The 26,826-nt window shown below is 42.8% G+C and overlaps 1 protein-coding gene across 1 annotated transcript in view; it reads left to right on the top strand.

Annotated features, from left to right (window-relative positions):
• Nucleotides 1-18,564, top strand: part of grik4 (glutamate receptor, ionotropic, kainate 4) — a 270,949-nt gene extending 252,385 nt beyond the window's left edge. The window contains exons 13-20 of the mRNA XM_085371274.1: nt 4,065-4,178; nt 12,485-12,594; nt 13,584-13,757; nt 14,122-14,287; nt 14,996-15,221; nt 16,064-16,192; nt 16,274-16,392; nt 18,162-18,564. Of these exons, the coding sequence (XP_085227400.1) occupies nt 4,065-4,178; nt 12,485-12,594; nt 13,584-13,757; nt 14,122-14,287; nt 14,996-15,221; nt 16,064-16,192; nt 16,274-16,392; nt 18,162-18,551 (1,428 nt within the window). The 3' untranslated portion in view covers nt 18,552-18,564. The remainder of the gene's footprint in view (nt 1-4,064; nt 4,179-12,484; nt 12,595-13,583; nt 13,758-14,121; nt 14,288-14,995; nt 15,222-16,063; nt 16,193-16,273; nt 16,393-18,161) is intronic.
• Nucleotides 18,565-26,826: the final 8,262 nt, after the last annotated feature.

Genomic DNA, 26,826 nt, shown 5'->3' with positions numbered 1-26,826 from the left:
TAGAAAGCAAAAAGACCTCAGCAAATCTTCCAAAAATGTCGACCAATGTTGAAACAAAGAATTGAAAAGACGTGAAACATATTTACATAAATGATTTGATGCAGGCTTAGGTTCAAATTGTGCAATATCATGTCATATTGATTATACTGTTGTGAGACTGTCAGTCTGTGTGAAACTTACCAAAACAGTTCTTCTGAGGTGGGCATTACACTTTATACACATCACTTTTGGTTTTTCTGTGCACCCAGGAACCCTGCATCTTGCCTTGTTCAGTTCAGTTCAGTTTTACTTGTATTGTGCCAAATCACAACAATTACCTCAAGGTGGTATATTGTAATGTCACGAACCTACAACAATACAGAGAAAACCCTGACATTAGATGACCCCCTATAATCAAGCACTTGGCTACAGTAGGAAGTAAAAACTCCCTTTTAACAGGAAGAAACCTCCAGCAGAACTAGAATCAGGGAGGGGCAGCCTTAATCGGTTGGGGTGATGGGGTTATCACATACTGTTGGCCAAAGTGATATATTATAATATATTGTCTGTGATGAGATTCTGATTTGGAATGGGAGCTCTGGGACTCTGCTTCTTCCTCCTGTCGTCATAATTTTGAGATATCCCACTAATGGCTCGAACTCTTTGCACAGATTTCATGCAATTTTGTATTTTGGACCACATTTCAACTCGGAAGCTCAGGTGGTTGGACAGCCTTCCCAATGTAAACTTCACAACTGTGTGGAATACCATCTGATGTGATTGTGATTTGGCACTATATAATTAAAACTGACTTGAAATGATCCAGCAAGGACTAGGCAACTGTTGTTGCTCATATGGAGAAAGCTTTTGATGGCCTCCCACTAAGCAAGAAGCATCACATCAGCAACATGTGAAATGTGCACAAATTTGCGCACGAATGCATGAAATAACATATCATTACATACAAACACAATGTTATCAAAATCTCCCTCAAAGTTCCCCTGATTGCACTACGTTGCCCGAGGCAACAAAAAGAATTTCTGGGCATGCAAAATTTCATGGTTCATTGGTTTCCATCATTTAACTTCACACGTACAGGTCATGAGGCTTAAAAAGACTTTCTGTTGCTCTAGGGCAACACTGTGCTGTAGAGGTTTAAGTGTTTAGAGGGGTTTCCAGGAGAAAGTCTCTTCTCTCTGAAAAGAAGTCTAAGCATAGGTTTGCAATGTTGCATCTGAACAAACCACAAGACTTCTGGAACAATGTCCTTTTGACAGACAAGACTAAAGTGAAGAAGTCTGCCCATGATGTACTGCACCATGTTTGTCAAAAACCACACTCAGCAGATCAGCACAAACATCTAACATGAAGCATGGTAGTCGATAGGTGATGATTAGTGCACATGACCTGGGCTTGCAGTTATTAAGTCAGCCATAACCATGCTGTGTGGAACCTTAAGAGATCTGTGCATAAAAAAAGGCCTTCAAACATCAATGAACAGAATCAACATTGTAAAGAAGAGTGGACTAAATTCTTCCAAAGACATGCAGAAAGCCATTACTTCCAGCTGTTCCTAAAGGTGGTTCTACAACTTACAACTTTTCCTTTAAAACAAGATTTTCACCATAGCTGTGTGGATACCACTGTATTGTTCTTCTTAGAGAAACATAGAAACAAACCCAAAGTGTATTGCTCAGCTTTCACATAATTTACAGCACATTTCCTTCATATCATATAGCCCCCTTCCTTCATTCAGCAGTTGGCCTTTTCAGCTTAAGTATTGTATTTTTCAAAGTAGTCACAGCTTGTTGGTGGCTTGTTTCCTGCCAGCCGCTTTAGCTGAACTGACCTTAATAGACTTTCCTCCTGGATCAGTCTTGTTGCTGTTAAATCTCTGAGTGAGCCCTTATATTATTTGCTGTACGTGGCTGTTAACAGGCAGATAAGGTTATATAAGGGATGAGAGGGAGAGGGGAAAGAAGTAAAAGAGCTGTTAAAAAATTAAGAGGGCGGGGTGAGTGAAACAGACAAGTGTTAAGTCAGTCCTAAGAGGTGATCTGTCTTAATTCTGTGGGCTAATGGAGGGCAAAGCCATTAAGTATGTAACGCGTACACTGCCTGCTCTTGTTATTGTCACAGTCCATCTCCCCCCTACATCCATGTATAACTTGCCTCTGGAAGGTTGACCTTCAGAACGGCCATGGGTGAAGTCGACATGTGTCTCTGACATCAGCTTGAGCCGTGGATTGGCATGGTTGAGAGGGATTTTCATGGTAAAGGTGGCATCTGCAGGGAAGTTACACAGTAGACAGAAAGGCTTCGGAGTGTTTGGTTAAAGGCATAGAAAAGAACAGGAAGGATGGCAGTGTAAGAGGATTGTGGGAAAATATACAGGCCTTGGCTACAAGTTGAAAGGACAGGTAAAGAAAGGAAAATGGAGGAAGAGGGGTGTTATACACTTGGTAGGAGCAAAGGAAGACAGCATCAGGATATTTTGGACAACAGATACCCGTCTCCCTGCCAGTACCTTTCAGACTGAGCAAGATTTCATTGCGGATGAGGATGATTAGTCTGACGGGTGTCAGACAGCCTAAGCTAACAATGAGTCAGGCCAAGAAGAACCCAGACACAAGTCTAAGTACAGTATGTGCCGGTTACCTAATCCACAGTGCTGCGATTAGAGAACAGAGACATACAGCATCTCTAAAGACCAAAATTTAAAGTCTAAGTCAAATGCTAAATCCTCAAGGGTCATGTTTAATTCATCTCTCACGTTCAGTTTCGCATCCTTTTTACTGGCTTAGCATGATCTGATTGAATGCAAGTGGAAACGGGTATGATGCAATATTGAACAGGCGACATTACACTGTGTCTTTTCTTACATACTAGAAGGCATAACAGCAGGGAGGCAGAAGAATCCGGTAATCAATATTAATATTCCATCGCCACGTAAATATTTCACTTGATGTTACAACTGTGTGTTCATTTTTCAAAGGATCTGTTACTTTCTTTGTTAAAATTGCCTCGATGGTCATTTGCTGTATTTGGATTCCTTCCAGCACTGGGAGCAGGCAATCAGCCTTTCAAACAGCGGTCAGAAACGAGACAGGAGGCTGGGAACAGATGATAATCTCGGGTCAGCGCCTGCAGGCTGAGAGTAGGGCAGCAGGAGACACTAGGCCTCAGTGTGGAGTAAAGGCTGCCGTGAGGTTAAAGAGATGCAAATGTGAAGTGCAGAGTATTAATTGAAGCACAGACGGAGTCAGACTGGGGGTTTCTAGATGAAGCATTTGAGGCCTCTTCTGAAGGTCAGAGTGATTATAGAAAAACATGACATCGAAATGGATGACGCGCCTTGGATGTGTGCATGTTATGTATGTCAGATGCCCTCCTCGTTCCTTGACATAGAAACAGTATGTTGTGGATTTTGACTAGTGTCTGCAGTGCTGCAGCACAGCTCCCTGCTCCTCATTCTCCCATTCCCCTCTATGTCCCCAATCCTCTTAGTCCTCCTGCAGCAGACAAAGAGGAATGCATTGCTGCTTTCACTCTTTGCTCCTCAGGGAGATGAAAAATCCCTTGCAGTTGCACTTTGCTGGCCTGTATTATTAGTACAGAGCCATTCAGCATTCAGCTGCATTGACCATTTCTACGTGTGTGTGTGTGTGTGTGTGTGTGTGTGTGTGTGTGTGTGTGTGTGTGTGTGTGTGTGTGTGTCTCTGTGTTTTACTAGCCTCTGCTTTGTCGAGTGATTTGTCTTGACAGTGCTCCCTTGGCCAGCCACAATGGTTACCCTGAGCTCTCTCGTGCACTGCACACACACACACAAACACACACACAATGCCAGTGCCGGATTATCCCCATCACGGATAGCCGTATTGGTGGACAAAAAGCCTAGAGGATACAAAAAGGGCATTATTAGGGAATTAGCAAACCAGTAGCCCACTTCTTATGTCATCCTCATCTTTCTTTTTTTTCAAAATCTTCAAATTATTGGGTATGTCACAAACACTATGCCATGCCTCGGAGCTGTGCTGTGTGTGAGTTGGACTTTTCATGCAGTAATACTACTTATCCTGTTGCAGAAAGCAGACCTGGCAGTCGCAGGCCTGACCATCACAGCAGAGCGTGAAAAGGTGATTGACTTCTCCAAGCCTTTCATGACCCTTGGTATCAGCATCATGTACCGCGTCCACCTGGTGAGTTAAGTCCCCCCGCACACACCTATTATACCTGATCGAACTGCCTCTCATACAGCTTGCGGATAAACCTCAGCAGGCTGTCAGGCATGTCTAATGCCTGGAAAAGAAGCACTCTGCCTTCTGGCCTGTAGAGTCTTTTTCTCTCTCTTAGTCCGTTTAAATTCCTCCACAACTTCTCCCCTTTTACACCTTATTGCCTCTTTACCTCTCAGCTACTCGTTTTCCCTTTCATCTGCGTTTTTTCATGGGTCCTCTTCCTGCTTTACCCCTGTCCTCCAACATTACTTGCCACTTCATCCTTCTCCTCTGTGTCAAGTTCTTTTCATTTTTCCTTTGTCCACCCATTTCCTCCTTTTGTTTCCGTGCCCCCCACCCCCCACCTCATTCTGCCAGCACCAGATCGCTCATTTTATGGTGTGAACTGAATGATAAATGTAACACTTTCACAGTTGTTTTCTGCTTGTTCTCTGATTGGATTTCGCCATCTTATTCTCACAAGCAATGCCCTCCATTCTCTGCAGAGAGCAAGTCCAAGCAAGAAACAACAGCAGTGCTGGTGGAAATGAGCCAGTGTTTGCGCACTTAGTGGCCCATTAATCATCAGTCCTCCCCCAAAACCCAAGGTGACACTGTGGGGGCCACAGTAGCACTGGCCACAGTCCGTGCTGAGGTGATCTAGCGCGTGCGCAGGCTAACATTAGTGTAGCATCCCAAAGGGGCATTTTACTCACATTCCCATTCCATCTTGCTCCTGTCTCCACTACTTGTAAATCTCCCACCGTGTCACCTTCCCATAGTCTGTGCACAGTACCCATAGGTGAGGCAGTGAGGCACTCAATTGAGCGGCAACAGTTGGGGAGAATCAATCGACGTTCGCAGCAGGTGCTACGTTAAATGGGCTGCTGGGCAGCATGTGACCTCTGAATTGGGAAGCAGGCAGGCGGGTGGCAGCCTGAGGATATGATATGGAGCTTATGTCCCACAGGGTTGGCACACAGAGCCAAATAGTTGAATTAGCAGAGACTTGACCCAGTTGAAATTCCTGAGTAAAGCGGTTTCTATTAAGATAAGATGTGTGAAGTCGGTAGAGGAAGGTGAAAAGATAAGAGGGAAAGAAGACAGGCATAAGTGCAGGTATCATCTCTCTTTGTCTCTTTCTCTGTCCCTCATTTCCTCACACTCTCTTTACTTTCTCATTGCCCCTTGGCATTTTCTTAGATCCGATTCAGAGTGGTCCCTCAGCATGCTCTAAAATTCGATATTTGAATTTCTGTGACTGCACTTGTTTAGTTCTAATCCACTGACTATTGATCTGAGGCACAGTGATTTCTACAAGGGGGTATACTGCTTATTTCAAACTTTAAATGAAAATTTCAGTCCAATCAATAAGAATGGCGAATGCAATAAAATACAGCTGCCTGTTGGGTATTAATTATCCGCACACTATCGCCAGTTTAATCTCCATTTCTCTTCTTTGTCACAAGTATTGCATGTCTTTCTTACTCTCGCTCTCTCTCACACACACAGACACACGCACAGAATTTTTTCACTTTCATTATTTATTCTTATTTTATGTTTGTTGCGTTCAAAGCACACATTTACATTCTTTTCAGTGAAAGCGATAGCTTTAACGTCAGGCGTAATCTTGTTACAAAGCTGCTGAAAATGTACATTTCCTGTTTGAAACACAGGTGCAGATTTGAACTAACGCTTCACTGCCTCCACCCCACCCACACCCCAAACCCCCTCCCTTGCCCTCCACACCACCCACCCACCCAGCCACTACAACAACTGTCACAGACAAGTTTTCTGTGGTGTGTTCAAAATTGCAGCAAATCAGAACATTTAATCACCTGTCAAATGAGTTTGTGTCTTCGTGCTATTCTCTGAAGGGACCGCTGTCTGTTATCATTTCTGGGACACTGACTCTGCAATAAATAAAACTAAAAAAAATCCAGACAGCTTGCATCTTGCCTGCATAAGAAGAGCACTACCTGTCTATATGTTTCAGCTGTCTCGCCTGAATGTCTTGTCTGGTTGGGGATTTGTAGTTGGGTGCTATTCGAGGCCATATAGTGTATTTTATATGGTGGGGTATTTGACATGCATGTAGCTTCAGGCCCTATAAATAAAACAGATTTGCTTCATACACAAATCAAAGAGAAGCCAGTGCAATATGAATCACTGCGGTTATGAACCCAGACACTACCTAAAGCGACTGTCAGCTTCATCTCATAAAAACCTTTCGTTGTCTTGCATTCATCATCTGTACAATATAAAAACCATATGCTGCATGCCAAAATCCCAGCACTGTGAGCGTCTTTAAATCTGTGCCAGTTCCTTCTCCATTAATTCGTTGACTGTGTAACAGGGTATATGAGTGGATGTGTGCATGTTTGTGTGTATAAGAGAAAGAGTGCCACTTAATTAGACATAGCGGTTAATTAGGGGTGTGTAGAAGCTGTGTCAGATTCAGCAGCTGCCCTGAGGGTAGAGCGTAGTATAACGAGCTTTATTGACTCACTGGCCACAGAAGTCCTCAGACAAAATTACACAAACAAATGAAACCCTGTGCACAGAAACACAGACGCAGCTCATGGAATTTAAAAACTTACCAGTTATGTTATTTAGGGTTATTTTTAAATGCAGTTTTTTTCCATAATAAATCAATATTAAATTTAACACTAAACAGTAGGTTGTGTAACTGTGCAACTGCTCATTAATGCACAGGCTCTAATCAGCCACTCACATGCAGCAGCTACATACATTTAAGGATGTAGATATTCTAAAAAAAGACCTGTTGAAGTTAAAAACTGGGCATCAGAATGGGCTAGAAGACCATACTGAGATCCCACTCCTCTCAACTAGCATAAAGAAACTGAGCCAATTAATGATACAGGTTCGGCATGCTGGTAGTGTGATGGTGTGGAGGATATTTTCTTATCATCGTTTGGTCCCTTTAGTACAAACTGAGTATTGTTGCTGACCATGTTCATCCCTTTATGACCGTTGTGCATTCATCCTCTGCGGGTTCCTTCCCACAGGATAATGTGTCGCGTCACAAATGTCAGATCATCTCAGACTGGTTTGAGATGTGGGATCATCTTGATACAGAACAGACCAAACGCAGCCAACATCAAGAGAAGAGCTTTGAATATTTTCCATGAAGCCTGGAGAACTATTCCTGAAGACTCCTCAGGAGAAAGTTCAGGGTGAAGAATAAAGCTGCTCATATCAAATATTGACTTTCAAGCTCGTTAGGAATGTTTTTGCCTTTTAGATTGTATTTCCGTGGATGCATGTGTTTCATTAAACCGCTCTACCTATTTCCCATTTCCCTAGCAACATACAAAGAAATAAGGGGTGTCTTGAGACTTTTGCACCAGACTGGAAGTTTTATTCTTTTATTTTGAAAGTAACCCTAAAACTAGTAGTGATGTATGTTTTTTGTTTTTTTTTAGTTATGTTAGAAGAGTTTCAGCAAACACAAAAGCACAGCTTTGTTTGTGTGCAACTCACTCAGACATAAAGCCAGACAACCCGGTGAGCTCAAGAGGCAGCAGGATGTTGTTATGAATATGACCCCGTGACCTCAGCCAAATCAACTGCTCTCCACAGATTGCCCCCGCGGCCATCTCAGCAGCCGTAACAACTGGCAGCTTTAACACAATTAGAAATGCACACACTATCAAAGAGCTTGGGGGGGGGGGGAGGTGGCAGAACATGGGGAGACACAGGGAGGGACAGGAAGAAAGACAACATAAAAGAGAATAAGCAAGAAATAGGTAGAAGGACATGAGGGAAGATGGAGAAATGAGAGCAAGGAAGTGAGCGACGAGAGTGTGAGAGCTGAAATGACAATGTTCAGGCAGGAAGCCTCAGGGGGCAACGGTGTGGTATGAATACCAAGAGGAAAGATGACTAGGTGAAATCCTCAACTGGATAACCTCACCGGCTCCCTCTGCCACCCTCCTGGCATGTAGGCAGTCCTCCGAGAGTAACGGAGAAGGGGAGAAGCGGGAAATATGGAGGGACAGCGGGAAGTTGAGAGAGAACAAGGGCAGTGCAAGGTAAAATGAATGAGTTTTTCATCTGTGTGTTGAGATGAAAAAAGGACACATAGCTACTAAAAAAGGCAGCAATTTTTCACTATTTTATTTGTTGAGATGGACTCATAAAAGCAGGTCTTAGAGGATGTTTTGCCCTCTGTGCCACAGGTGTATTATTTTACTTCCTGGGATTTGCCTCATCCCATATATATCATCTTAACATGGCCATAAAACTGCTATAAAATGATACCCCTGACTCTGATAAAAATCATTCAAATATGGCAGCAAGTACTTACGCTGTGAAGAGACACTCATCCAGTAAACATCTAATTTGGTCCTTGGTGTACTCTGTTTATATTTTATTACTTTGTTAATTATTTTCTAGTTCTAGTCTACACTTCATCGGCAACTTTGTGAGGTACAGTCATTTGAAGGCTTGTTAATGCAAATATCTAATCAGCTGATGCACAACACATTTAACCTTGAAGCAGATGGGCTACAACAGCAGAAGATCACACCGGGTCACCCACTCCTGTCAGCGAAGAACAGGAAAATGAGGCCACAGTTTCCACCAGCTTACTAGATGAACATTGTTCGGTATAATTTCTACTGCAATATTCGAATGGTACAGAAACAAAAGCATGGCTCCATCCTCCCTTCTGTCAATGGTTCAGGCTGCTCATGATGGTCTAATGGTGTGGAAGATATTTTTCTTGGCTCTTTTTTAAACACCAACTGGTTTTAAACATCACAATGAGTTCACTGAACTTAAATGACCCCCAAAAGTCACCAGCTCTCCATTCCATAGAGCACCTTACAGATGTGGTGGAATGGGGGATTTTCATCACGATGTGCAGCCGACAAATCTGCAGAACGTTAGCGATGCTATCATGTCATTATGGACCAGAATCCCTGATGAATATTTCAGGCACCCTGCTGAATCTACACCATGAGGAATTAAGGCACTTGTGCAGGCAAAAAGGTGGTCCAAACCAGTATTAGCAGGGTGTACTTCCTATAGAGTCCAGTGAGTGTATATCTTCTATTTAACAGTAACTACTGGATTAGTCACGGATGCTGTGCTTTCCTTAGCAAGCAGTCAATGTGCTTTTCTGTGCTGAGTGGTGGGTGCTCCCTGTGCAGTTGCCCAAGCACATACTGTATCTGCCCTGCTGTGGATGACTGACAGTTTAGACAGCTGCTGACAAGATTAGAAACACAGGCACACACACAAACACACAGGTGCTTGACAGTCTGTCATGCACACACAGACTCATCGTCCAATATAAAGAGAGACTGGACCACCTAAATAAGATTGTGATGTAAAGTATGTCTCTGAGAAATTACTAAAAATATTTAGTATTTGCATGCATAATTTATTTATGAATAAATGAATGAAAAATAGGTAAACCCTTCTATATGTTCTACTTTACAATTTCCTTACATCACTGGAAATCCTGAGTCACCCTGCCCCGTGAGGCACTTCTCCTCAAACAATGTTTAGTGGTTCGCACAGCAGTTTGTGGCACAGCAATTTTGAACCCATCTTGATTGATTTCGTTTGGCAGCACAGCGAGCATTTACATATTAAGCACTTGATAAAGGTGGTATATCCAATATGTTAGAAAACAGCTGCCTATTTACCCATCCGACAGGTCCCAAGTACCATTAGCATTCACTTGCATTTCCCTTTCCAGCAATTTGTCAAATGTAAGTCCAGTAGTCATTGCTTTACCGCTGGTTTGGTCCACACCAACTCCGAGGGGTGAAATATGGCTCCTTAGCTGTTAAACGCTCTGCTATTGTGGTGCAGATTGTATTCATGAGAACAGGAGCAGAGAGGAAATAAGGTAGTTAAGATCAGCGCGAGTGAGCCAAAACAGTAAAGTTGGCACGGTAAAATAAAAGCCCTGAAAGGTGTTAAAGCACTGCTGAGCTGTGTGGAGCTTTAGTCGAGTGATCACACACCATGTTTTTCCATGTCACGAGATCATCATTAAATAGAGTTTCATTAAGCTTGCTCTTTCTAGTCCTTAGTTTAATCTAAAATGTTTTAATACAGAAAAAAACTGAATAAACTATCTTATCTTTGGAAATGTGCACACAGATTTTAAAACATTTTCATGCAGTTTCCATTTAGCTTATCTGAAGCTTTGTGTGCTCATTAATTTGTCTACTCCAGCTATGGATTGTTCCAGTTTCTAACTCTTAAAAAAAAAAGTAAAACACTTTTGTCCCTTAGTCTCAAAGCCAATACATAAAAGCAGCAAAGTCGAGCTTTCTAAGCAGCAAACCTCCTACTGTTTTCCTGTTGTCCTTGTAATCTTCCTGTTGTCTCGTCCTAGCTTTCTCTCCGTCTCTATTTCTGAGTTGCTCTCTTGCACCTTCACTTTGCCATCTGTTAGCACATTAGTCCCACGTCTCTGCAGTGATCTTTATCTTAATAATAGCACCTTGGTGAAAACTTAACATGTGGACGAGCATGCCCAGCAGTTCACGAAGCGCTGGGTCAGCATGCATCAAACTGGACCAGCAAAACAGGAGGACTCATGTCAGCACATACTACTGCTACTCCAGTAATGCCAGTGCCAACCGAAGGCAGCCTGGCACTGATGCTCACTTTACAACATATACCTCTGACATGGCCATTGTGTGTTTCAGCTCTGCACTATTCCATTCTCAGACAGCTATCGCCATCGTCATAAGCAATTGCACTCTATAACGTGGTCTGACATACGTTATGAGTGGCAGGCTGATTCGAATCTTGCTCAGAGTTATTCGGCAACTCTCTCCCCCTGCTTCTCCTGCTTTCTGCACCACTCCTATTTTACTCAGTCGGGCTAATATGCAAGTGATTACAGACGCATTAATGAATTTTCATCTCCGCACAACTCTGAATGGGGATTCGTTTATCATAACAAATGCCCACCAAAATAATTTCAACCTCTTTGCCTCAAATTAAATTTTGGAGGGCCTCAGAAATGTATTACTGCAGCGTTTTGGCACGCAGGAGGTCTGGCAGGAATACTTAATTGAGTTTTTATTTTTTTTATTTTTTGCATAAATGCAATTTGGGCTTGTTCACGTAGACTCCACGGCGGTGCCTTTGACACAGAAATGGACAATGAGGAATTTCTACACGACTAAACGTGTCCCTCTCATAGCAACATTTAGACAGTTGGTTGTTTGATCACCTCCATTATCTAAGCGTCCTGCTGGCCCTGACAGCCACCTCCATTTCATAGTCATTAACAGGCGGCGGACGTGCACTTGTGTGTAAATGGCTAATATTCCCCTGCAGACATTTGGTCGGGAAGGGTGTAAGCTTAGCGTGCGCGTGTGAAATATGAGCAGGCACAAACACACATATAAACAAGCGGGCCCAATCATCCTGACTGTGGTTCCCCAGTAATTGGTTTCATTTAGAGGACAATGTTGCATAATGAAACATTAGGAATTAGCCCCTATATTCCCATCGCTCTACTGGCTGCCAACCTCATTTTAGCCATGTTATCTCCTGGTTACCAATGCACATTTATATGCAACACCCCATAGCTGCTTCAGCACAACTAGCCTTTTTAGCCAAGCCAGAGCTATTAATCCCCCTCCACCTGTGTACACTGCCCACTCCCGGTCATACTGCAAGTCAACTATAGGTCATGGAATTGAATTTGTCTTTAATGTGGTTCTAATGGTTTAGCTGATTATTTGACATTTCTTTCTCTCTACATGCAGACTTGTAGAGAGTAAAAATGTTGCCTTTTGTTAGTTTTGACCTCTGATTATTCTGTACGACTAAACCTAATAATGTATCTATCACAGCTTGTTGGAAGTTGTGAGAATTTTTTTTTCAGTGTTGGACTGCGGGATATAAACCTCTTATCAGTGATGTCGTATTATCATACAGGCCTCTGCCACTCTATTGACAGTCCATGGGAGACTGAGTTTGCGCTTTCATACAGTGCTGATCTGAATGTTTACATGCAAATGAGATTCGTATAATTAAAGTGCTATCAGTTTAGGACAGGGAAAACCTATGCTTATCGCATCAAAATCCGTTTATTTGCGGTCACAGTCACCTTTTCCATCTTCTCCAAATTACACAGGCACCAGTAAATGTTGGTCAACACACACCGAACTGGAGGTGGGAAGAAAGGGAAACAGAACTGAAATGCAGTAATCATCGCCTTTCTATGTTTCCTTCTTTAGTTTATGTCCAAGAAGACCAGTCATTCTCTGTGTGTTGTCTTCCAGGGACGTAGGCCAGGCTACTTCTCCTTCCTGGATCCCTTCTCACCGGGTGTTTGGCTCTTCATGCTTCTGGCCTACTTGGCTGTCAGTTGCATTCTCTTTCTGGTGGCCAGGTAAGGAGCTCAACCATAAAATGCAGTCTGTACAGATAAGCGAGAGACAGGAGAAGAATGAGGCAAACAAATGGACTGGGTACAGAGAGTAAGAGCACACAAAAAAACGTTTCTTTGGGCAATATACGGCGGAGGAAACAGGTGTTTGTTCTCTCGCTTCTCTTTAGCCTCTGGTTGATCTTGAACATCACAGAGAAAGAGACGTTCTCCCACCAGTGGCAGGTCTCTAGCATCACATTGCCACCTGCTGGTCAAGGATGGCACTGCCACAACTGCTGCTGAAAATCATAATTTCCTTTGAAATGGAAATATTACTAGGTTACAGTATATCTAATGAAGATGCTTTAATGCAAGAAAATGCTAATTGAATTCTGCAGCACCTTACAGAATCAAATTAAAAGTACCAAGACCTTCAAATTTACCAGTTTTCTAAAGATAGCTCTACGGGTGGTCTTTGGTGTAATATGAAAATCATTTATAAATGTTGGGTGAGGTGGTTTAATCGTAGCAGTTTTGGAGATAATAATACATGTACTCCTTTTTTTAGGTGTTTACTAAGAATAATTTTTCCACCCGTGATCACAGTGGGAAATATGTTAAACATCTGGGTTGTTTAAAGTTTTTTGTCCTTCTTTTGAACTTTGTTGTAATTATTTGTGACTCAGAAAGAAATTCTATCTTTGCCACGTGAGTCACATGGCTCGTTGGTTCAACCCAGCACAGAACAGAGTTGTCACAGAACTGTAGCTATATCTGAGCACCCCAATTACACCACCTGCATCCTCACAGTTTAAGTAGGCAGAAGCGAAGCACAGGTTGGTTCTCCCTCTGCAGAGCCAAGGTGACTTTGTCCTCACTTGACTGAGTTGTTTTCTCCTCATCCTTCATCCCTCTTCCTATCTCCATTCCTCTCACTCCCCGTCTCTTGAGTTTTGCTCTTATCAGAATACATAATCTAACTTTCATTCCCACTCTCTCTTTCCCCACAGGCTGACACCTTATGAATGGTACAACCCCCACCCTTGTTTAAAGGGACGCTGCAACCTGCTGATCAACCAGTACTCGCTTGGCAACAGCTTCTGGTTCCCAGTTGGAGGCTTCATGCAGCAAGGATCCACCATTGCTCCTAGAGCTCTGTCCACACGTTGTGTGAGCGGAGTGTGGTTAGTATTGGCTCCAGATGCACGGTGCAATGCACAGGTTTCTCCATCACGGAATGCAATTCATCAGTAACGCATTCTTGAAGCTTGATTCCAGATTTCAAGAGTGAGATTGTGCATTTGTGTGCACACGAGGCATCGTTTGTGTCTGTCTGTCCGCCTTTGCAGCTAGAACTTTATCCACCCATTAATCCATCCGCCATATCATCTACTGAATATCCTGTCATGTCTTCTCCTCTCAGGTGCGCAGTTATTTTAATCCTTCTACACCTCCACCCAGATCATTTATCTTCATGTGTCAGCCTGCCCATTTACATACGTTTGCAGGTGAATACATATGTTCTTGTCCGCTGCCTTTCCCACACAGGTGGGCCTTCACATTAATCATCATCTCCTCCTACACCGCCAACCTGGCCGCCTTCCTAACAGTGCAGAGGATGGAGGTACCGATAGAGTCAGTAGATGATCTGGCAGATCAGACGGCGATAGAATATGGCACCATGCACGGTGGATCCACGATGACCTTCTTCCAGGTTAGAAGTTACACACATTGCTGTATATGCCACATTGTTTATCCTCCTAAATCTTCACTCACATACATACACACTGTATGTAGGCACAGGCTCACTTCAGAGCACATGGAAGTCAATGGGTCATCTGTGATCAGCTATCAGCTGTCCTTTTCGTCACCCTCCTGTCCTTTATGTCTTCCTCCTCTAACCACAGGTTTTATCTGTTTCCTGTCTCTTTTTTGCCACAACCATTCAATATCCTTCTCCTCGGGGAGATGGGGCACTGTCCAGGTCCCACGCTATCCTCTTTCATCTTTTGAGATTTGACCTCAGCGAGAAAAAGAGAAAGACACTGAGCAGGAGAAAAAGAGGGTGTTAGAGGGGAGAGAGACAGTGAAGGATGATAGTGGGCGAAGGGAAGAGAGATATTAGCCTTGTATTCCTTGGCGCTTTCAAGTCCACTGGACCTTAAATAACTCAGGAAAGACAGGCTGAGAGAAAGTAAAAGACAGGTGGAGGTGTTAAGTGAAGTTTCTGTTCGGAAGTTTCTCAAATGGGAAAGAGGTGCGCTAATAGAAAAGAAAAAAAAGGGGGGGGGGCGCTCTGATGTAACACTCCATCAGTCCAAAAAAAAGCAAACCAAACCAGAAGAGGAGATGCTTTGTTAACTGTCTCTCACTCTCTGTACCTGTTTCTTCTGATCTTATCTGCTCTTTCACGCCTGTGCAGAACTCCCGCTACCAGACGTACCAGCGCATGTGGAACTTCATGCAATCAAAGCAGCCCAGCGTGTTTGTGAAGAGCACAGAGGAGGGGATTGCCCGTGTCCTCAACTCTAACTACGCCTACTTGCTGGAGAGCACGATGAATGAGTACTACCGCCAGAGGAACTGCAACCTGACTCAGATTGGAGGACTGTTGGACACTAAGGGCTATGGTATCGGCATGCCGCTGGGTGAGTGGAGGACAAAGTGTTGAAAATTGGAGGACACTTGAAAGTGACGGATAAGCAAAAGAAGGAGAAACTTGGTCAAGTAGTTGAAACATCTGATACAAGCCGCAGAGAGACAGAAGCCAGTTCGCCGGAGTAATGCGGGGGCAAGGCAGTTAGTGTAAAACGAAGTCAACGGAGGAGAGAGCTGATGGTTTCGCTTAAATGTGCTGTATAATTCACTAAGAAGGGGAATGAAGAGCAGAGGCATTAGTTGGAGGATACACCATAAACGTCACATTGGAGAGTTGAATAAAAAAGTAAAGCCTCAGCAAAGCCAAACCACTAGCTGCTATCATGGGGCAAAATGATGCAAAAAGGGAGAAACTAAGAGAGCTTTAATGCTAGATTTTAATAGAGCAGCTGTTGCCATGCTGTGATGGGAAAAGTGAGGACAAGAGCGAGGGAATTTGAGATATTGTTCCTGTGAAATGTGAAACAGTTTCTGCGCGACGCTCGCTGCTCCAAGAGTATAAACACAGGGTTTACTTACACTTTGATCTCAGATTGAGTCAAACACACCTTAAAGTAAACAGATTAATTTCCATTCCTTTGATGTTTAAAGGATAGATAAGCCGTCTTTTTAGTGGATGATGGCGCCGTGACCGTAAAACATTGGAAGATCATTGTAAGCTCCTTAATCTCAGGTTTGAAATCTTCGTTTTGTTGGTTCGGGCGAAGCGTGGTGAAGTGACGCGCTCTCACATTTGCCATGGCATACCAGAGGAGAAGGAAGAAGAAGAAGTCAAGGAAATGTCACTCTTCGTTTGTACCGTGTCCCTCATTTACTTTTCTCTTCCCTTCAGGGTCAGTGTACCGTGACGAGTTCGACCTAGCCATCCTCAAACTGCAAGAGGACAATCGTTTGGAGATCCTGAAGAGGAAGTGGTGGGATGGCGGCAAGTGTCCAAAAGAGGAGGACCACCGTGCTAAAGGTTTGTCTCTGCAGTTAAATCCACATCTTGGTTGATGATGCCAGAAAACACTTATCCCGCCCAATCCCGGCATCTCTCCAGGTCTAGGGATGGAGAACATCGGTGGCATCTTTGTGGTGCTGGTGTGTGGCCTGCTGGTGGCAATCTTCATGGCAGTGCTGGAGTTTGTCTGGATGTTAAGGCACGCACCAGGAAATGAGGTGAGAGAGGGCTATCTAACCTGCATCTGCTTTGTCTCCCTCTCCCCTCCCTGGCACCTTCCCCCTCGCGGAGCTGCTAGGCTTTTCCACAGTGCGCAGCTTTGACAGGAAGTTATGAGCACAAACCAAAGTAATACCTCGTGTGTTTTTTGTATTCATAGCAGAGAAGCATCCATTCGTACCATATATATATTACACAGAATAATCAAACTGTACAGTAAAAAAAAAGATCTTGTTTTAGTTATATTTACAGGGTGCTGCAAATCTTTATCTCAGCCTTAATCTAGTGACCTTATTTAAAACACACTCGCTGTTGTGTCCACGATTGTCAAAAACTACATGTCCTTCTCACCATCAAAAGTTGAAATATGGACAGTAGAGGATTAGTCGTGGCAGTCAACTAGAACTTTGCGCTAAGAATGGACTTCAAGCAAGGGCGTCAGATTTGTTTTGGAAGCAAAAAGAAAAAGACTGCTTTTTGGAAATGTCAGGACCAAGAGTCGCTACAGCTCGGTCACACAATGTTGGTTATTCAAAGTAACAGGGGACAAAACAATGATAAATGACACCTGAAACACTTAAAAGTGCCACGCTATGATTTGAAAGTTGCTGATACAGAAGCAAAATCACCAGCCAATAATGCAAATATTTCAAACTGCATCAGCACATTAGCTGTCCTCTGAGGCTGAAGACAGACCTGCATTATTACAACCTCTTAAACAGCAACTTTAAAAATATTTTTTTCTAATTATTTTTAGGAAGGAAGGAATTTAGATGCATTTTTTTACTGGCGAAAGTTGAAAGTGCTTTTGAAAATTATGCTGAAAGTGTGTGGTATTGTAATCCAGTATGAAAATATGATTTCAATGTAGCTTCATCTGGAGAGAGAACTAGCAAGCAACCTGAGTGTCCTCAGCATCCAGATGTTCTGCTGTTTGGAGGATTTTATTTATTTATTTTTTATTCACAATAGACAGATGAGTTTAGTGCTAGTGGAAGGGGCTCTCCTGTGATATTCATGAGGGAGGACTGCTGTCAACCACAAAAGATGACTTGAAGAATCAGAGAAAAATGTGCATGCAGTGATATCATTACCTCCGATGTGATTTCTTTAACAGATACTTGAATACTATTTGGCGCTGTGATTTTAACTCAATAAACGTTCAGAAAGTCAAAAACCCACTCATGTGATTTCTTCTTTTGGAGCAGTACAGATTGATGTCTCACTCTAAATTGTGAACCCTGTGTGTGTTTGTGTGTGCGGGTCTATACATGTATCGTTCATATTTGTGCATCTGGATTTACGCCTGTGTGCATCTGTACAGTGTTCGTGTGCAGCTTATGTGGATTGGTGATGAGTTTCTTTTCCGTCTTGTGCTTGAGCTGCGGTGTCACGTCTGTGATTGCGATTATTTGAGTTTATATCCTTGTGTTACACCCAGCGGATCACTTGATCACCAGTGCCGGCGATGAAATGCGTGTGCTACACTTGTGGATGTGAAAAGTAAATTTAACAAGCCCGTGTGTATTATATGTGTCGCTGATTTCACTGCTGGCCGCTCAGTCTACATCACCCTATTCTCTGTCGCCCATGCAATTTCCCTATTATGAACATAACCCTGAAATGTATCTGTTGTGTGTCTTTGATGTCACTCCGTCTGTCCTGATCGAGCCCATAGTCAGTGAGTTGTCTGGCCTCTCTCTCTTTCTCTCCCTCTCTTATTCCCCTCTGCCCTATCTTTGTTTTCTTCCCGTGTGTGTGCTTGCAGCAGTCAGTGTGCGAGGAGATGCTGCGGGAGCTCCAGGGGATCGTTCTGTGTCGCGACAGCCTGCAGGCGAGGCGCCGCCGGGCGGCGTCGATGCTGCGGCCACGGCCCTTACCTCTGGAGGAACGTCGGGCGCGAGCTGCCGCTGTCAGCCTCAGCAACGGAAAACTGTGCGGGGGCACGGGACTGCCTGAACCCCTTTCCCACAGACTGGCGCAGGAGGCTGCCCTGGTCGCGAGGGGGTGCAGCCACATCCGCATTTGTCCCGAGTGCAGACGCTTCCAAGGACTGAGGATGCGCCCCACAGGGGGCCCAGGGGCCCTCCCATCTCCCACTCACAGTGAGGAGAGCATAGAATGGGACAAGACCACAAATAGCAGTGAACCTGAATAACGCCCCACAATTCCAGCAGGACTGCCTTTCCCAGCAGCCACCTCTCTTCTTTCCAGGGATCAAAGATCATGTGGCATTTTAATTCTGCCATCCAGAGTTTATCCTTAAAGGACAGGACAATGCTGTGGACTTTCTTTTACCCCTGAGGCGACCGCCAGCAGTGAGTTTTTGGAATCTCTCCTTGGGCGAACTTTTTCCTTGGTCATAGGAAAAACTGATGAGTCGGTCTCGTTGTGTTCTGTCCCTGGTGGCCCTCTGTACCGTGTAAAACAGGACAGACAAAAACAGCTACGGGGCATTTGTACTATGCAGTATTTCCAGTCATTTATCATTGTGCTGTTTCTTTTCTTTCCTTTTTAAATTATTTCTGTCCTCTGTTGGATTATCAGTACTGAATATTGTTATTCTATTGTTAAAAAAAAAAAAACTTTAAACAAGGTCCTTTTTTTATCTGACAATTTACTCTAGGAACGTATATTGCCTCTGAAGAGCTGCAGAGATGGACAGATTAAGGCAAGGTCAACCTTCACGTTCTTTTGTTTTGAAAGTGCCAAAAACCACAAGCATCATCTTGTGGCTGAAGAAAGCACCACAGCCTTGAGAAGACGGCAAACTCATGTGAACATAGAAAACAAAAGGACAGACATGCGGACACAAAGACTCCTTTTATAGTAGTGATATTCTATTAAAAAATGTTTTAATTGTTGGGATCTCTGAAAGACAGTGATGCATGTCCAGAGGTGTTGGCCAGTGCTCACTGAATGAGTCATCCTGAAGTGGTTCTAGGGTAGTCAAGTCAACTTAAAGAAGGATTTTCTCTTTTGAATACCTGCTTAAAAACATGATGTCTACGCACACAAATGTACATGCACAGAGACATCCTCTTATATCATCCCTCTTCTGTGCACTGACATTACTTTCTCCTCCATCTGTCCTCCGTGTCTGACCCATTTATTGTCCTTGCACCAGTCCCCTTTATGCTCTCTTGCTTACAAATATATCCATTGTAAGTTATAAGACATCATTTTTTTTCTTTTTTTTTCCAGCTTACATATTCAGTATGTATATCAAACCCAGCATATATTAGAACCAACCAAAAACAAAGTCCTCGGTAGAGTGAAGGGATTTTTATATCAGCAGTTGGCTTGGCTTGTTTTAAATGTCAGCGCAGTTAAACTTTTATTGAAAGTGATATTTTACACACTGCTCGTAGGAGACAGCCTGGGTGCACTCTGACATTTTGATACTATAATTTTTTGCAAAAAACCCCAAACCAAACTTAGAATACATTAACCAGGCTAAAACGTGGCGGATATTTAATGCAAAGTGATGCAGGAGGAGCTGAAACACACTTATTTTTCCTTTCCCCACTACCAAAGTATTTGAAATGATTAAAGTCAGTTACCTTGATTTGCTTTGCGTCAGCCATAACTTGAAGAAGTGAGAATCCACCACCAGCAGCACGAGTCTTAAAATCGCCTCACTTTCTGCTCGCATTACAGAGACATATGGCTTATTTTCCTGCTGTACCGGCTGGTTTGAAGGTGTTTCTGTACGATAGCCCGACCGTTTCACAGCGAGAATCAACGGTCATCCAGCTGTCTGCTCCGCTTCTTGCTTATCTTTGATGTGCCCATCATTTTAAATCTGCCCATCAGATTCTGTCAATCACCATCCCTCAAAACCAGGCTGCCAACACGACACAGCTTGAAGGTACCGCTGCAGCGTCTCTTGTTCTTTTATTAGCCACGAAAGCTTTCTGCCTCCATCCTTTTTCATCTGCAGGTTTTCATGCTTGGAAATTCATGCATATTATCATTTATCATCCTGTAGTAGAACACAACATATTTTGATCACTCTGTCGTTTAAATGAACATTTCATATTCATGGCAACAAACTCTGCACATCTTCAAATACAGTACATCTAATCCTCCAGTAAGGAGCTGCTGTGTTATCGACCCACAGAATTGTGTGTATTTACAGTATAATCATCGATATAATCATGGAGGTGCCCGGTAATGTGTCTTTTATTATTGCAGCAGTAAACTCATTTGGTGTTCATTATGTTCATAGGACAGAGAGATGCGCACTTAGGTGTGTGCAGTGATTTAATGGAAACATTTAAACGCACACAGACACACACCATGCAGAGTCATTCCCAGGATCCTCACAAACAGTTAATGTACACTTTCTGTAGCTCCATATATAATAACAGGTTTAAATCAAATTGCCAAGCAGATGGCAAAGAAAGAAGAGCCACAATTCATTGTTTTTTTTTAATGAAAGGTATTTCTATCCATTTGCTGAATGTCCCTAAGAAACTCATGAGAGTTTGAAGGCTCTCGCTGCTCTCAGTGCTAACTTCTTAAACACTCAAAACATTTACAGGGGGTGCTAAATCAAGCGTAGTTGGAATGAGATTGCCAATTACCTTGAAGGCACGAAGAGCAGTAGAGTAAGAATTAAAACAAATCCCACAGAAACACTGGGCGACCTTCTCTGGGAGACCACTGAGAGACGGCTCGGTTTGGCTGCTATGTTTTATATGCTTTATTTTTCTTATGTTGACATTTTTATTCCATTATAAATACATTTCTTAAAACAACCTCAATTCTCTGGGATTGCTGGCTTTGTCTCCTTTGTTTTTTTTCTGCTGTGATGTATTTGACCTTCTGGGCTGTTTAGATATGTCATGCTAAATAGCTTCTGAGTGCGCTTTCTTTTTTTTTGTTTTGTTTTTTGGGGGTTTGTTTTAGGTGAGGAGGGGGGCATTATACAACCGGGAGAAATATGCAGAGCACGCAGCTGCTTTGTTGTGACATATACGCATGCAGAGAAGCATCAGGGACGTATGGGTTTCTGGATGAGTACACAGAACAACTATCGAGTGAACCAGAAGGATCTGATGCACCCACATCTCGTTTCTCCCCCATAACTGAATTAACGTCTGCTCACTTGTGAATCCTTTGAACAGCTGAGAATTTGTGTGGGTAGGCAGTCTAACAGAGGCTAATGAGTTTAACAGCTCGCTCATGTGCTGTATAAGCGTCCACTCACTCGTAGCCCATCTATCACTGTGATTTTTCAGTGGATATTTCCGTCTCCTCGGGACAGTGATTGAACGCCACACAACACCCTTGGTCTGATTTATACTTGAATTCAGACTGCATCTCCCTCTCCTCTCCTCTCCTCTCCTCCTCGAGTGCCTGCCTCACAATCTTCCCATTGCAGCGTTAGAGATGACAAGTTTTCTTTTCAGTTTGTCACCACCCACAGCACGCGCACACATGCATTAAAAGCGTGACACACTAAACACTCACCGCCACCTGTATGTCACAGCTGTGTCAACTTTATTTTATCGTGCTCGTGCTTTTCCTTTTTACCCCTGGTGCTCCAGGTTCATGAATTAAGCGCATCTCTACCCACCCTCTGCCTAGCTGCTGTTGGATTTATGGAGCACATGATGAGCATTGAGTGCCTGCAGAGGTGGGTGAACAATCTACTTCACTCCTCGAGCTCACCCAGCTGTAGCACATAGCAATACCAGTTTCCTTGTAGTTGATTGCTGTCGTGCAAGGATTAAGGAATTACAGTGTACCGTGTAGTCACCCTAACAGCTAACATCCACATACACTTGGAAGAATAGCTTGTTCCATGTTTGTTTTTTGCTTCTTTTTGGGGGGGGAACCTGTCTATAACATTTAGGGATATTGAGATTATTTAAAATATATATATATTGTCTATACTGTTGCATTTAGTATGACTTTACTGCCTTTTTAAAATGGTAATTATTGAATCTATTCATTTTATTCCTGCTAATATTGCATCCCTCTGTCAAACAATTGCTTTTTCCTAACAGACACCAGATTTTCCAGGGGTGGCAGTATTCATAACAGTATTCAAGACAAGGCACTGCTACACATTTTTTAGTAAGCGCTTTCCTGCTGATTTTATTATTTGCAATTAAGTGATTGCAATTATTTGCAGAAGGCTTCTTGTTGTTGTATGCTCAAAGAAAAGGTATTCAGAGTGCAGAAATTCTCTATAAGGTGAGACGCTGTCAGGGCTGTTATACAGCCTTTTGTTCGCTGACAGTTGTTGAACATATTGACCAAAACATCTTGACATTGTTTGTCTTTCAGAGAAATAAAATGGAGCTTCATTTCCTTTGTGTTTGTTCCCTCACTTTTCACTCCTGCCTTGATCGATGCCTCACAGAAGAGGAGGCACTGATCACCTATTTGTGTGCGAGTGGGTGGGTGGGTTAGAGAGAGCGTGCGTTTTGTGGGTTTTTTTTTTTTTTGTTGTCCTATGTGATTTCTCTCATGCTCTTGGCAACACAGGAAATCACAGCCTTGACATTTTGCTGTATTGTTACCCGCATACTTGACAAAGGTGGTACACAGCCAAGTCAAATTCCAGTGGAAGCGTAGCCGACAGCGCTCTTTGTCACATACCCACCAGAAAAATGAAAGTAGAATCCTGTTCTTACAGAAATCCGTCACGTGGGTACTTAATAACAAAAACCAGGCTTGATTTAGATTTTTTCTAATAGCGAGTTACAAAAGTCATTTGTTTTGGCCAGATCGCTGGTCTTTTCTGACCCTGGATGAAGGTTTCAATGACAAAGATAAATATCAGTCCATTTCTGTAATGGCTCCATCATTTGCACAGCATCGTTTGTCTTTGGGCGAATGCTCCGATGCCAGAGTTCAAATTAGAATTTGTTCATTAATCGTGTTCACGGAGGACAAAAATGGTACGTTTGTTCTGCCTGCTAGAGAATGTGTAGAGAAAGGTAAACCCACAGGGAAAAGATACACCTATTAATGGGCTAATGAGACAGACAGATAGATAGATGGATAGATGGATAGATGGATGAAGTACATTGGTCTAAATATTGGCCATGTATTGGCCATACAAAGCTCTAAATTGGATGTTGGCTGCCTTTTGTTCCTCTGTCAGTATGATCCCACACTGCTTCTGGGGAGGCCAATCCATCACTGATAGTGTTCCATTTTGTGTGTTTCTGTCCAGGTATGCTTTTACTGCATTGGCAGTGCGTTTAGGATCATTCTCATGCCGAAAAGTGAAGCTACTTCTAATCAGATGCTTTCCAGATGGTCAAAATGTGAAAGTACTTCTCTCCCTTCATACATGACAAGATTCCCAACACCACTGGCTGAAATTCAGCCCCAATCCATGACTCCTGCGTGTTTCACAGATGGCTGTAGACATTCACTGTTCTACCAACAGTTTCAAATTTGGACTCATCTCTCTATAAAGACCTGTTGCCTCTGATTTTCATTCCATACCTCAGACTCATCTCCCTCTTTCCCTTCTTTAAAAATGACTACTTGACAGCCACCCTTCCACTGAGACCGTTTCTGATGAGGCTTTAGCAAACAACAGATGGATCTACTGAAGGGCCACCATTTCTCCAGTTTTTAAGGACACACTACACATGCAGACATATGCAGTGTTTTCAGCTAATAGCTCTTTAGGGATCAACTTATTGGCTAATAAAATACTATTTTATCCCTGTCAAACTTTAGTATCTTTAGCATCTTTTCAGCAATTTGAAGAAATGGGAACAAATTTTGTGATTAAATGATTCATGGCTCAGTCTTAAGTGGCTTTACAAACAAAACAACAGTCTGCTGAAAATGGACTGGATTAAAAATTAGTGAAAAAGCAGCTAAAGTCCAAAGAAAAACTCTAAGGACCTTCAGAAAGCCTGGAGAAATATTGCTCAAGACCACTTTTAATAAAAATCTGACTCCTAGGAAGGAAAATGCCAAAAATATGGGGGTAGCTCAAGACTTTTGCACAGTATTCTATGTGAAGGAAACGGTTTCCAGGGCCTAATCCGTGGATCGACTTCCTTCGAGGCGTGGACGTCTATCAGCAGAGAATGTACCTTCACCTATCAGCAGAGAATGTCCCTTAGTCTGTAACACAGTCAAATATATTCTCAAGTAATATTCAAGCATGCCATTCAGCGTGTTAGTACGAGCTCGGGAGCAGCTTGGGAGAACAAGAAAACAGAGACTGCTTCAGGTTGTCTTCCCAAATTGACTCAACTTTATTCACAAGTATAACAGTTTATATAGAGGGTAAAATTCATGAGACAGCAGATTTATCAGTTTAAACCAGTACAGACCAAGATAAGGCAGCGTCTTCCTGCCCATGGGTGAAGAAGCATCCTTTGTGTAGTTTATCAGTTCAGCTACAATTGTGATTATCTCAGCGACATATTTTCAAGGCACAAAACGAAGAGTTCTTTCATTAGTGAAATCTGAAACAAACCATTTGGCCTTCAACAGGCGTCTAAAAGATTAAGAAACTAATGTAGCTGAGGGAGTGATCTCTGTGGTATTTCAACCTTGTACCAGCCTGTGATTCTCACACATCAATTCTTGGGTCAAAGAGAAAAATAACTAAAACAAAGGGGCCTTATTGAATGACAGAGTTTTCCTGTATAATGTCACTATAAAACAATATCCAGTAAATGCTACCATGGTACTAAAATACCTAACAGTTCCCCTCTTTTATTATTTTTTAAAATAATAACTCAAATAGAAAGGAAAAATCACAAATGTAATAACATAATATAAAAAGCAAATCATAAAATGTAATAGTTCACAACCTAATGTTCAATATACACATCAGGAACATCATTGGTAACATCTGGCACATCCTCAGGATCAATTTGTGCTAATTGCAAATACATTGAAGTAGCTGTACTGGTAGCTATATGGGTTATCATTGAGAATGTGGCTTGCAGAAATGTGAACAGGGTTGCACTTTACAATACGAAATAGTAAATAAAAATCCTAAGGTTAATGCAGTAGATATGATTAATAACCTAAATATATAAAAAACACAGTTCTTCAGTCGTCTCCTGGCCTGGTCCCAGGTTCGAGAGACCCCGTATAAGCGTCGTGTGATGACAATGGGCATTTCATTTTCTCCATTATCAGGATGAAACGAGTCTATCTTTATCAGGTTAGACATTGTGTGGTACTCTAGGCTTTCTGTTCCTGCTGGATGTTCGAGTACCTTGTTGTTGTTCAGGCGGGGGATCAAAGGGCTTTCTGAGTCTTGGCTCTTTCAGGCGATGTGTGTTAATCAGTGATTGTGTGTGTGTATGTGTATTGGATCCGGGCGCTGGCTCGCCTGAGTCGTCATCTACTTGATCCGACGCCTTAGGTGGTTTGGTGGGGCTGGTCTTAACCCTGCTGGCATGAATCCACTGAGGTTGTCCGTCTGTTAGGATGCTGGTTCTCGTCACTGCAAGTACAGTCTGGGGGCTGGAACACGCGGCCTCCCCGAGTGCCCTTGGTTTTAGCGACTTTACCAACACCGCATCTCCTGGTTTCCACGGATGGGTTGGATCTATGGAAGGGAGAGGCTGAGAGAGACAAACTTTCTGATAGTTATTATTCAGTGTTTCTACCAGGTTATGAACATAGTCAGACAATGCAGTGTCTATGTCCCCTTCCAATAGCGGTGCCCCTCTGGAGGCTGACCATGGTGTTGGAAACGGTCTTCCCATGATTATTTCAAATGGAGATAATTTGGTTGCTGCGGATGGAGTCATTCTAATCTCGCAGAGGATTTGAGGAAGTAGTTTGACCCAGGTCATTCCTGTTTCTATCATTGCTTTAGTCAGGCGGTTTTTTATGGTCCTATTCATTCTTTCTACAACTCCTGAACTCTGAGGATGGTATGGCACATGATATTTCCAGTCTATTGCTAGAGTTTTAGCACACTTTTGAATTACTTCTGATGTGAATGAAGGTCCTCTATCACTGTTAATTTGGTGAGGTATTCCAAATCTGGGTATTATTTCATTGCACAACTTTTGACAGACTACTTGTGCAGTTTCTTTTGATGTTGGATAAGCTTCTACCCATTTACTAAATTGGTCCACTATTACCAGTAAGTACTTGATGCTTCCTTGTGCTGGCATGTGTGTAAAATCAATTTGTAATGTATGAAATGGGAAATCTGGTTGTGGTAAATGCTGATGTTTTGCTTTTGGTTTTCCTACATTAGTTCGTGCACATGTTAGACAGGTTGCTAATATGCGTTTTACTGCGTGTGATGTTTTCTCGATTACAAATCTTGATTTTATTGCTCCTATTACCCCTCTTTGTCCGACATGACTCACATCGTGAAAATGGCGGACAAGGATTGACAGTAGTGAAGATGGGAGGGCAATCAAACCCTCAAGATTTTTGTATAAGCCGTCTCTGTTATCTAAGGTACA

Source organism: Diplotaxodon limnothrissa, linkage group LG14 (assembly GCF_057381915.1).
Source record: "Diplotaxodon limnothrissa isolate DT_005_m linkage group LG14, D_limnothrissa_male_GT1.1, whole genome shotgun sequence".
Taxonomy (NCBI): domain Eukaryota; kingdom Metazoa; phylum Chordata; class Actinopteri; order Cichliformes; family Cichlidae; genus Diplotaxodon; species Diplotaxodon limnothrissa.
This window is presented reverse-complemented; position numbering and strand designations above follow the sequence as displayed.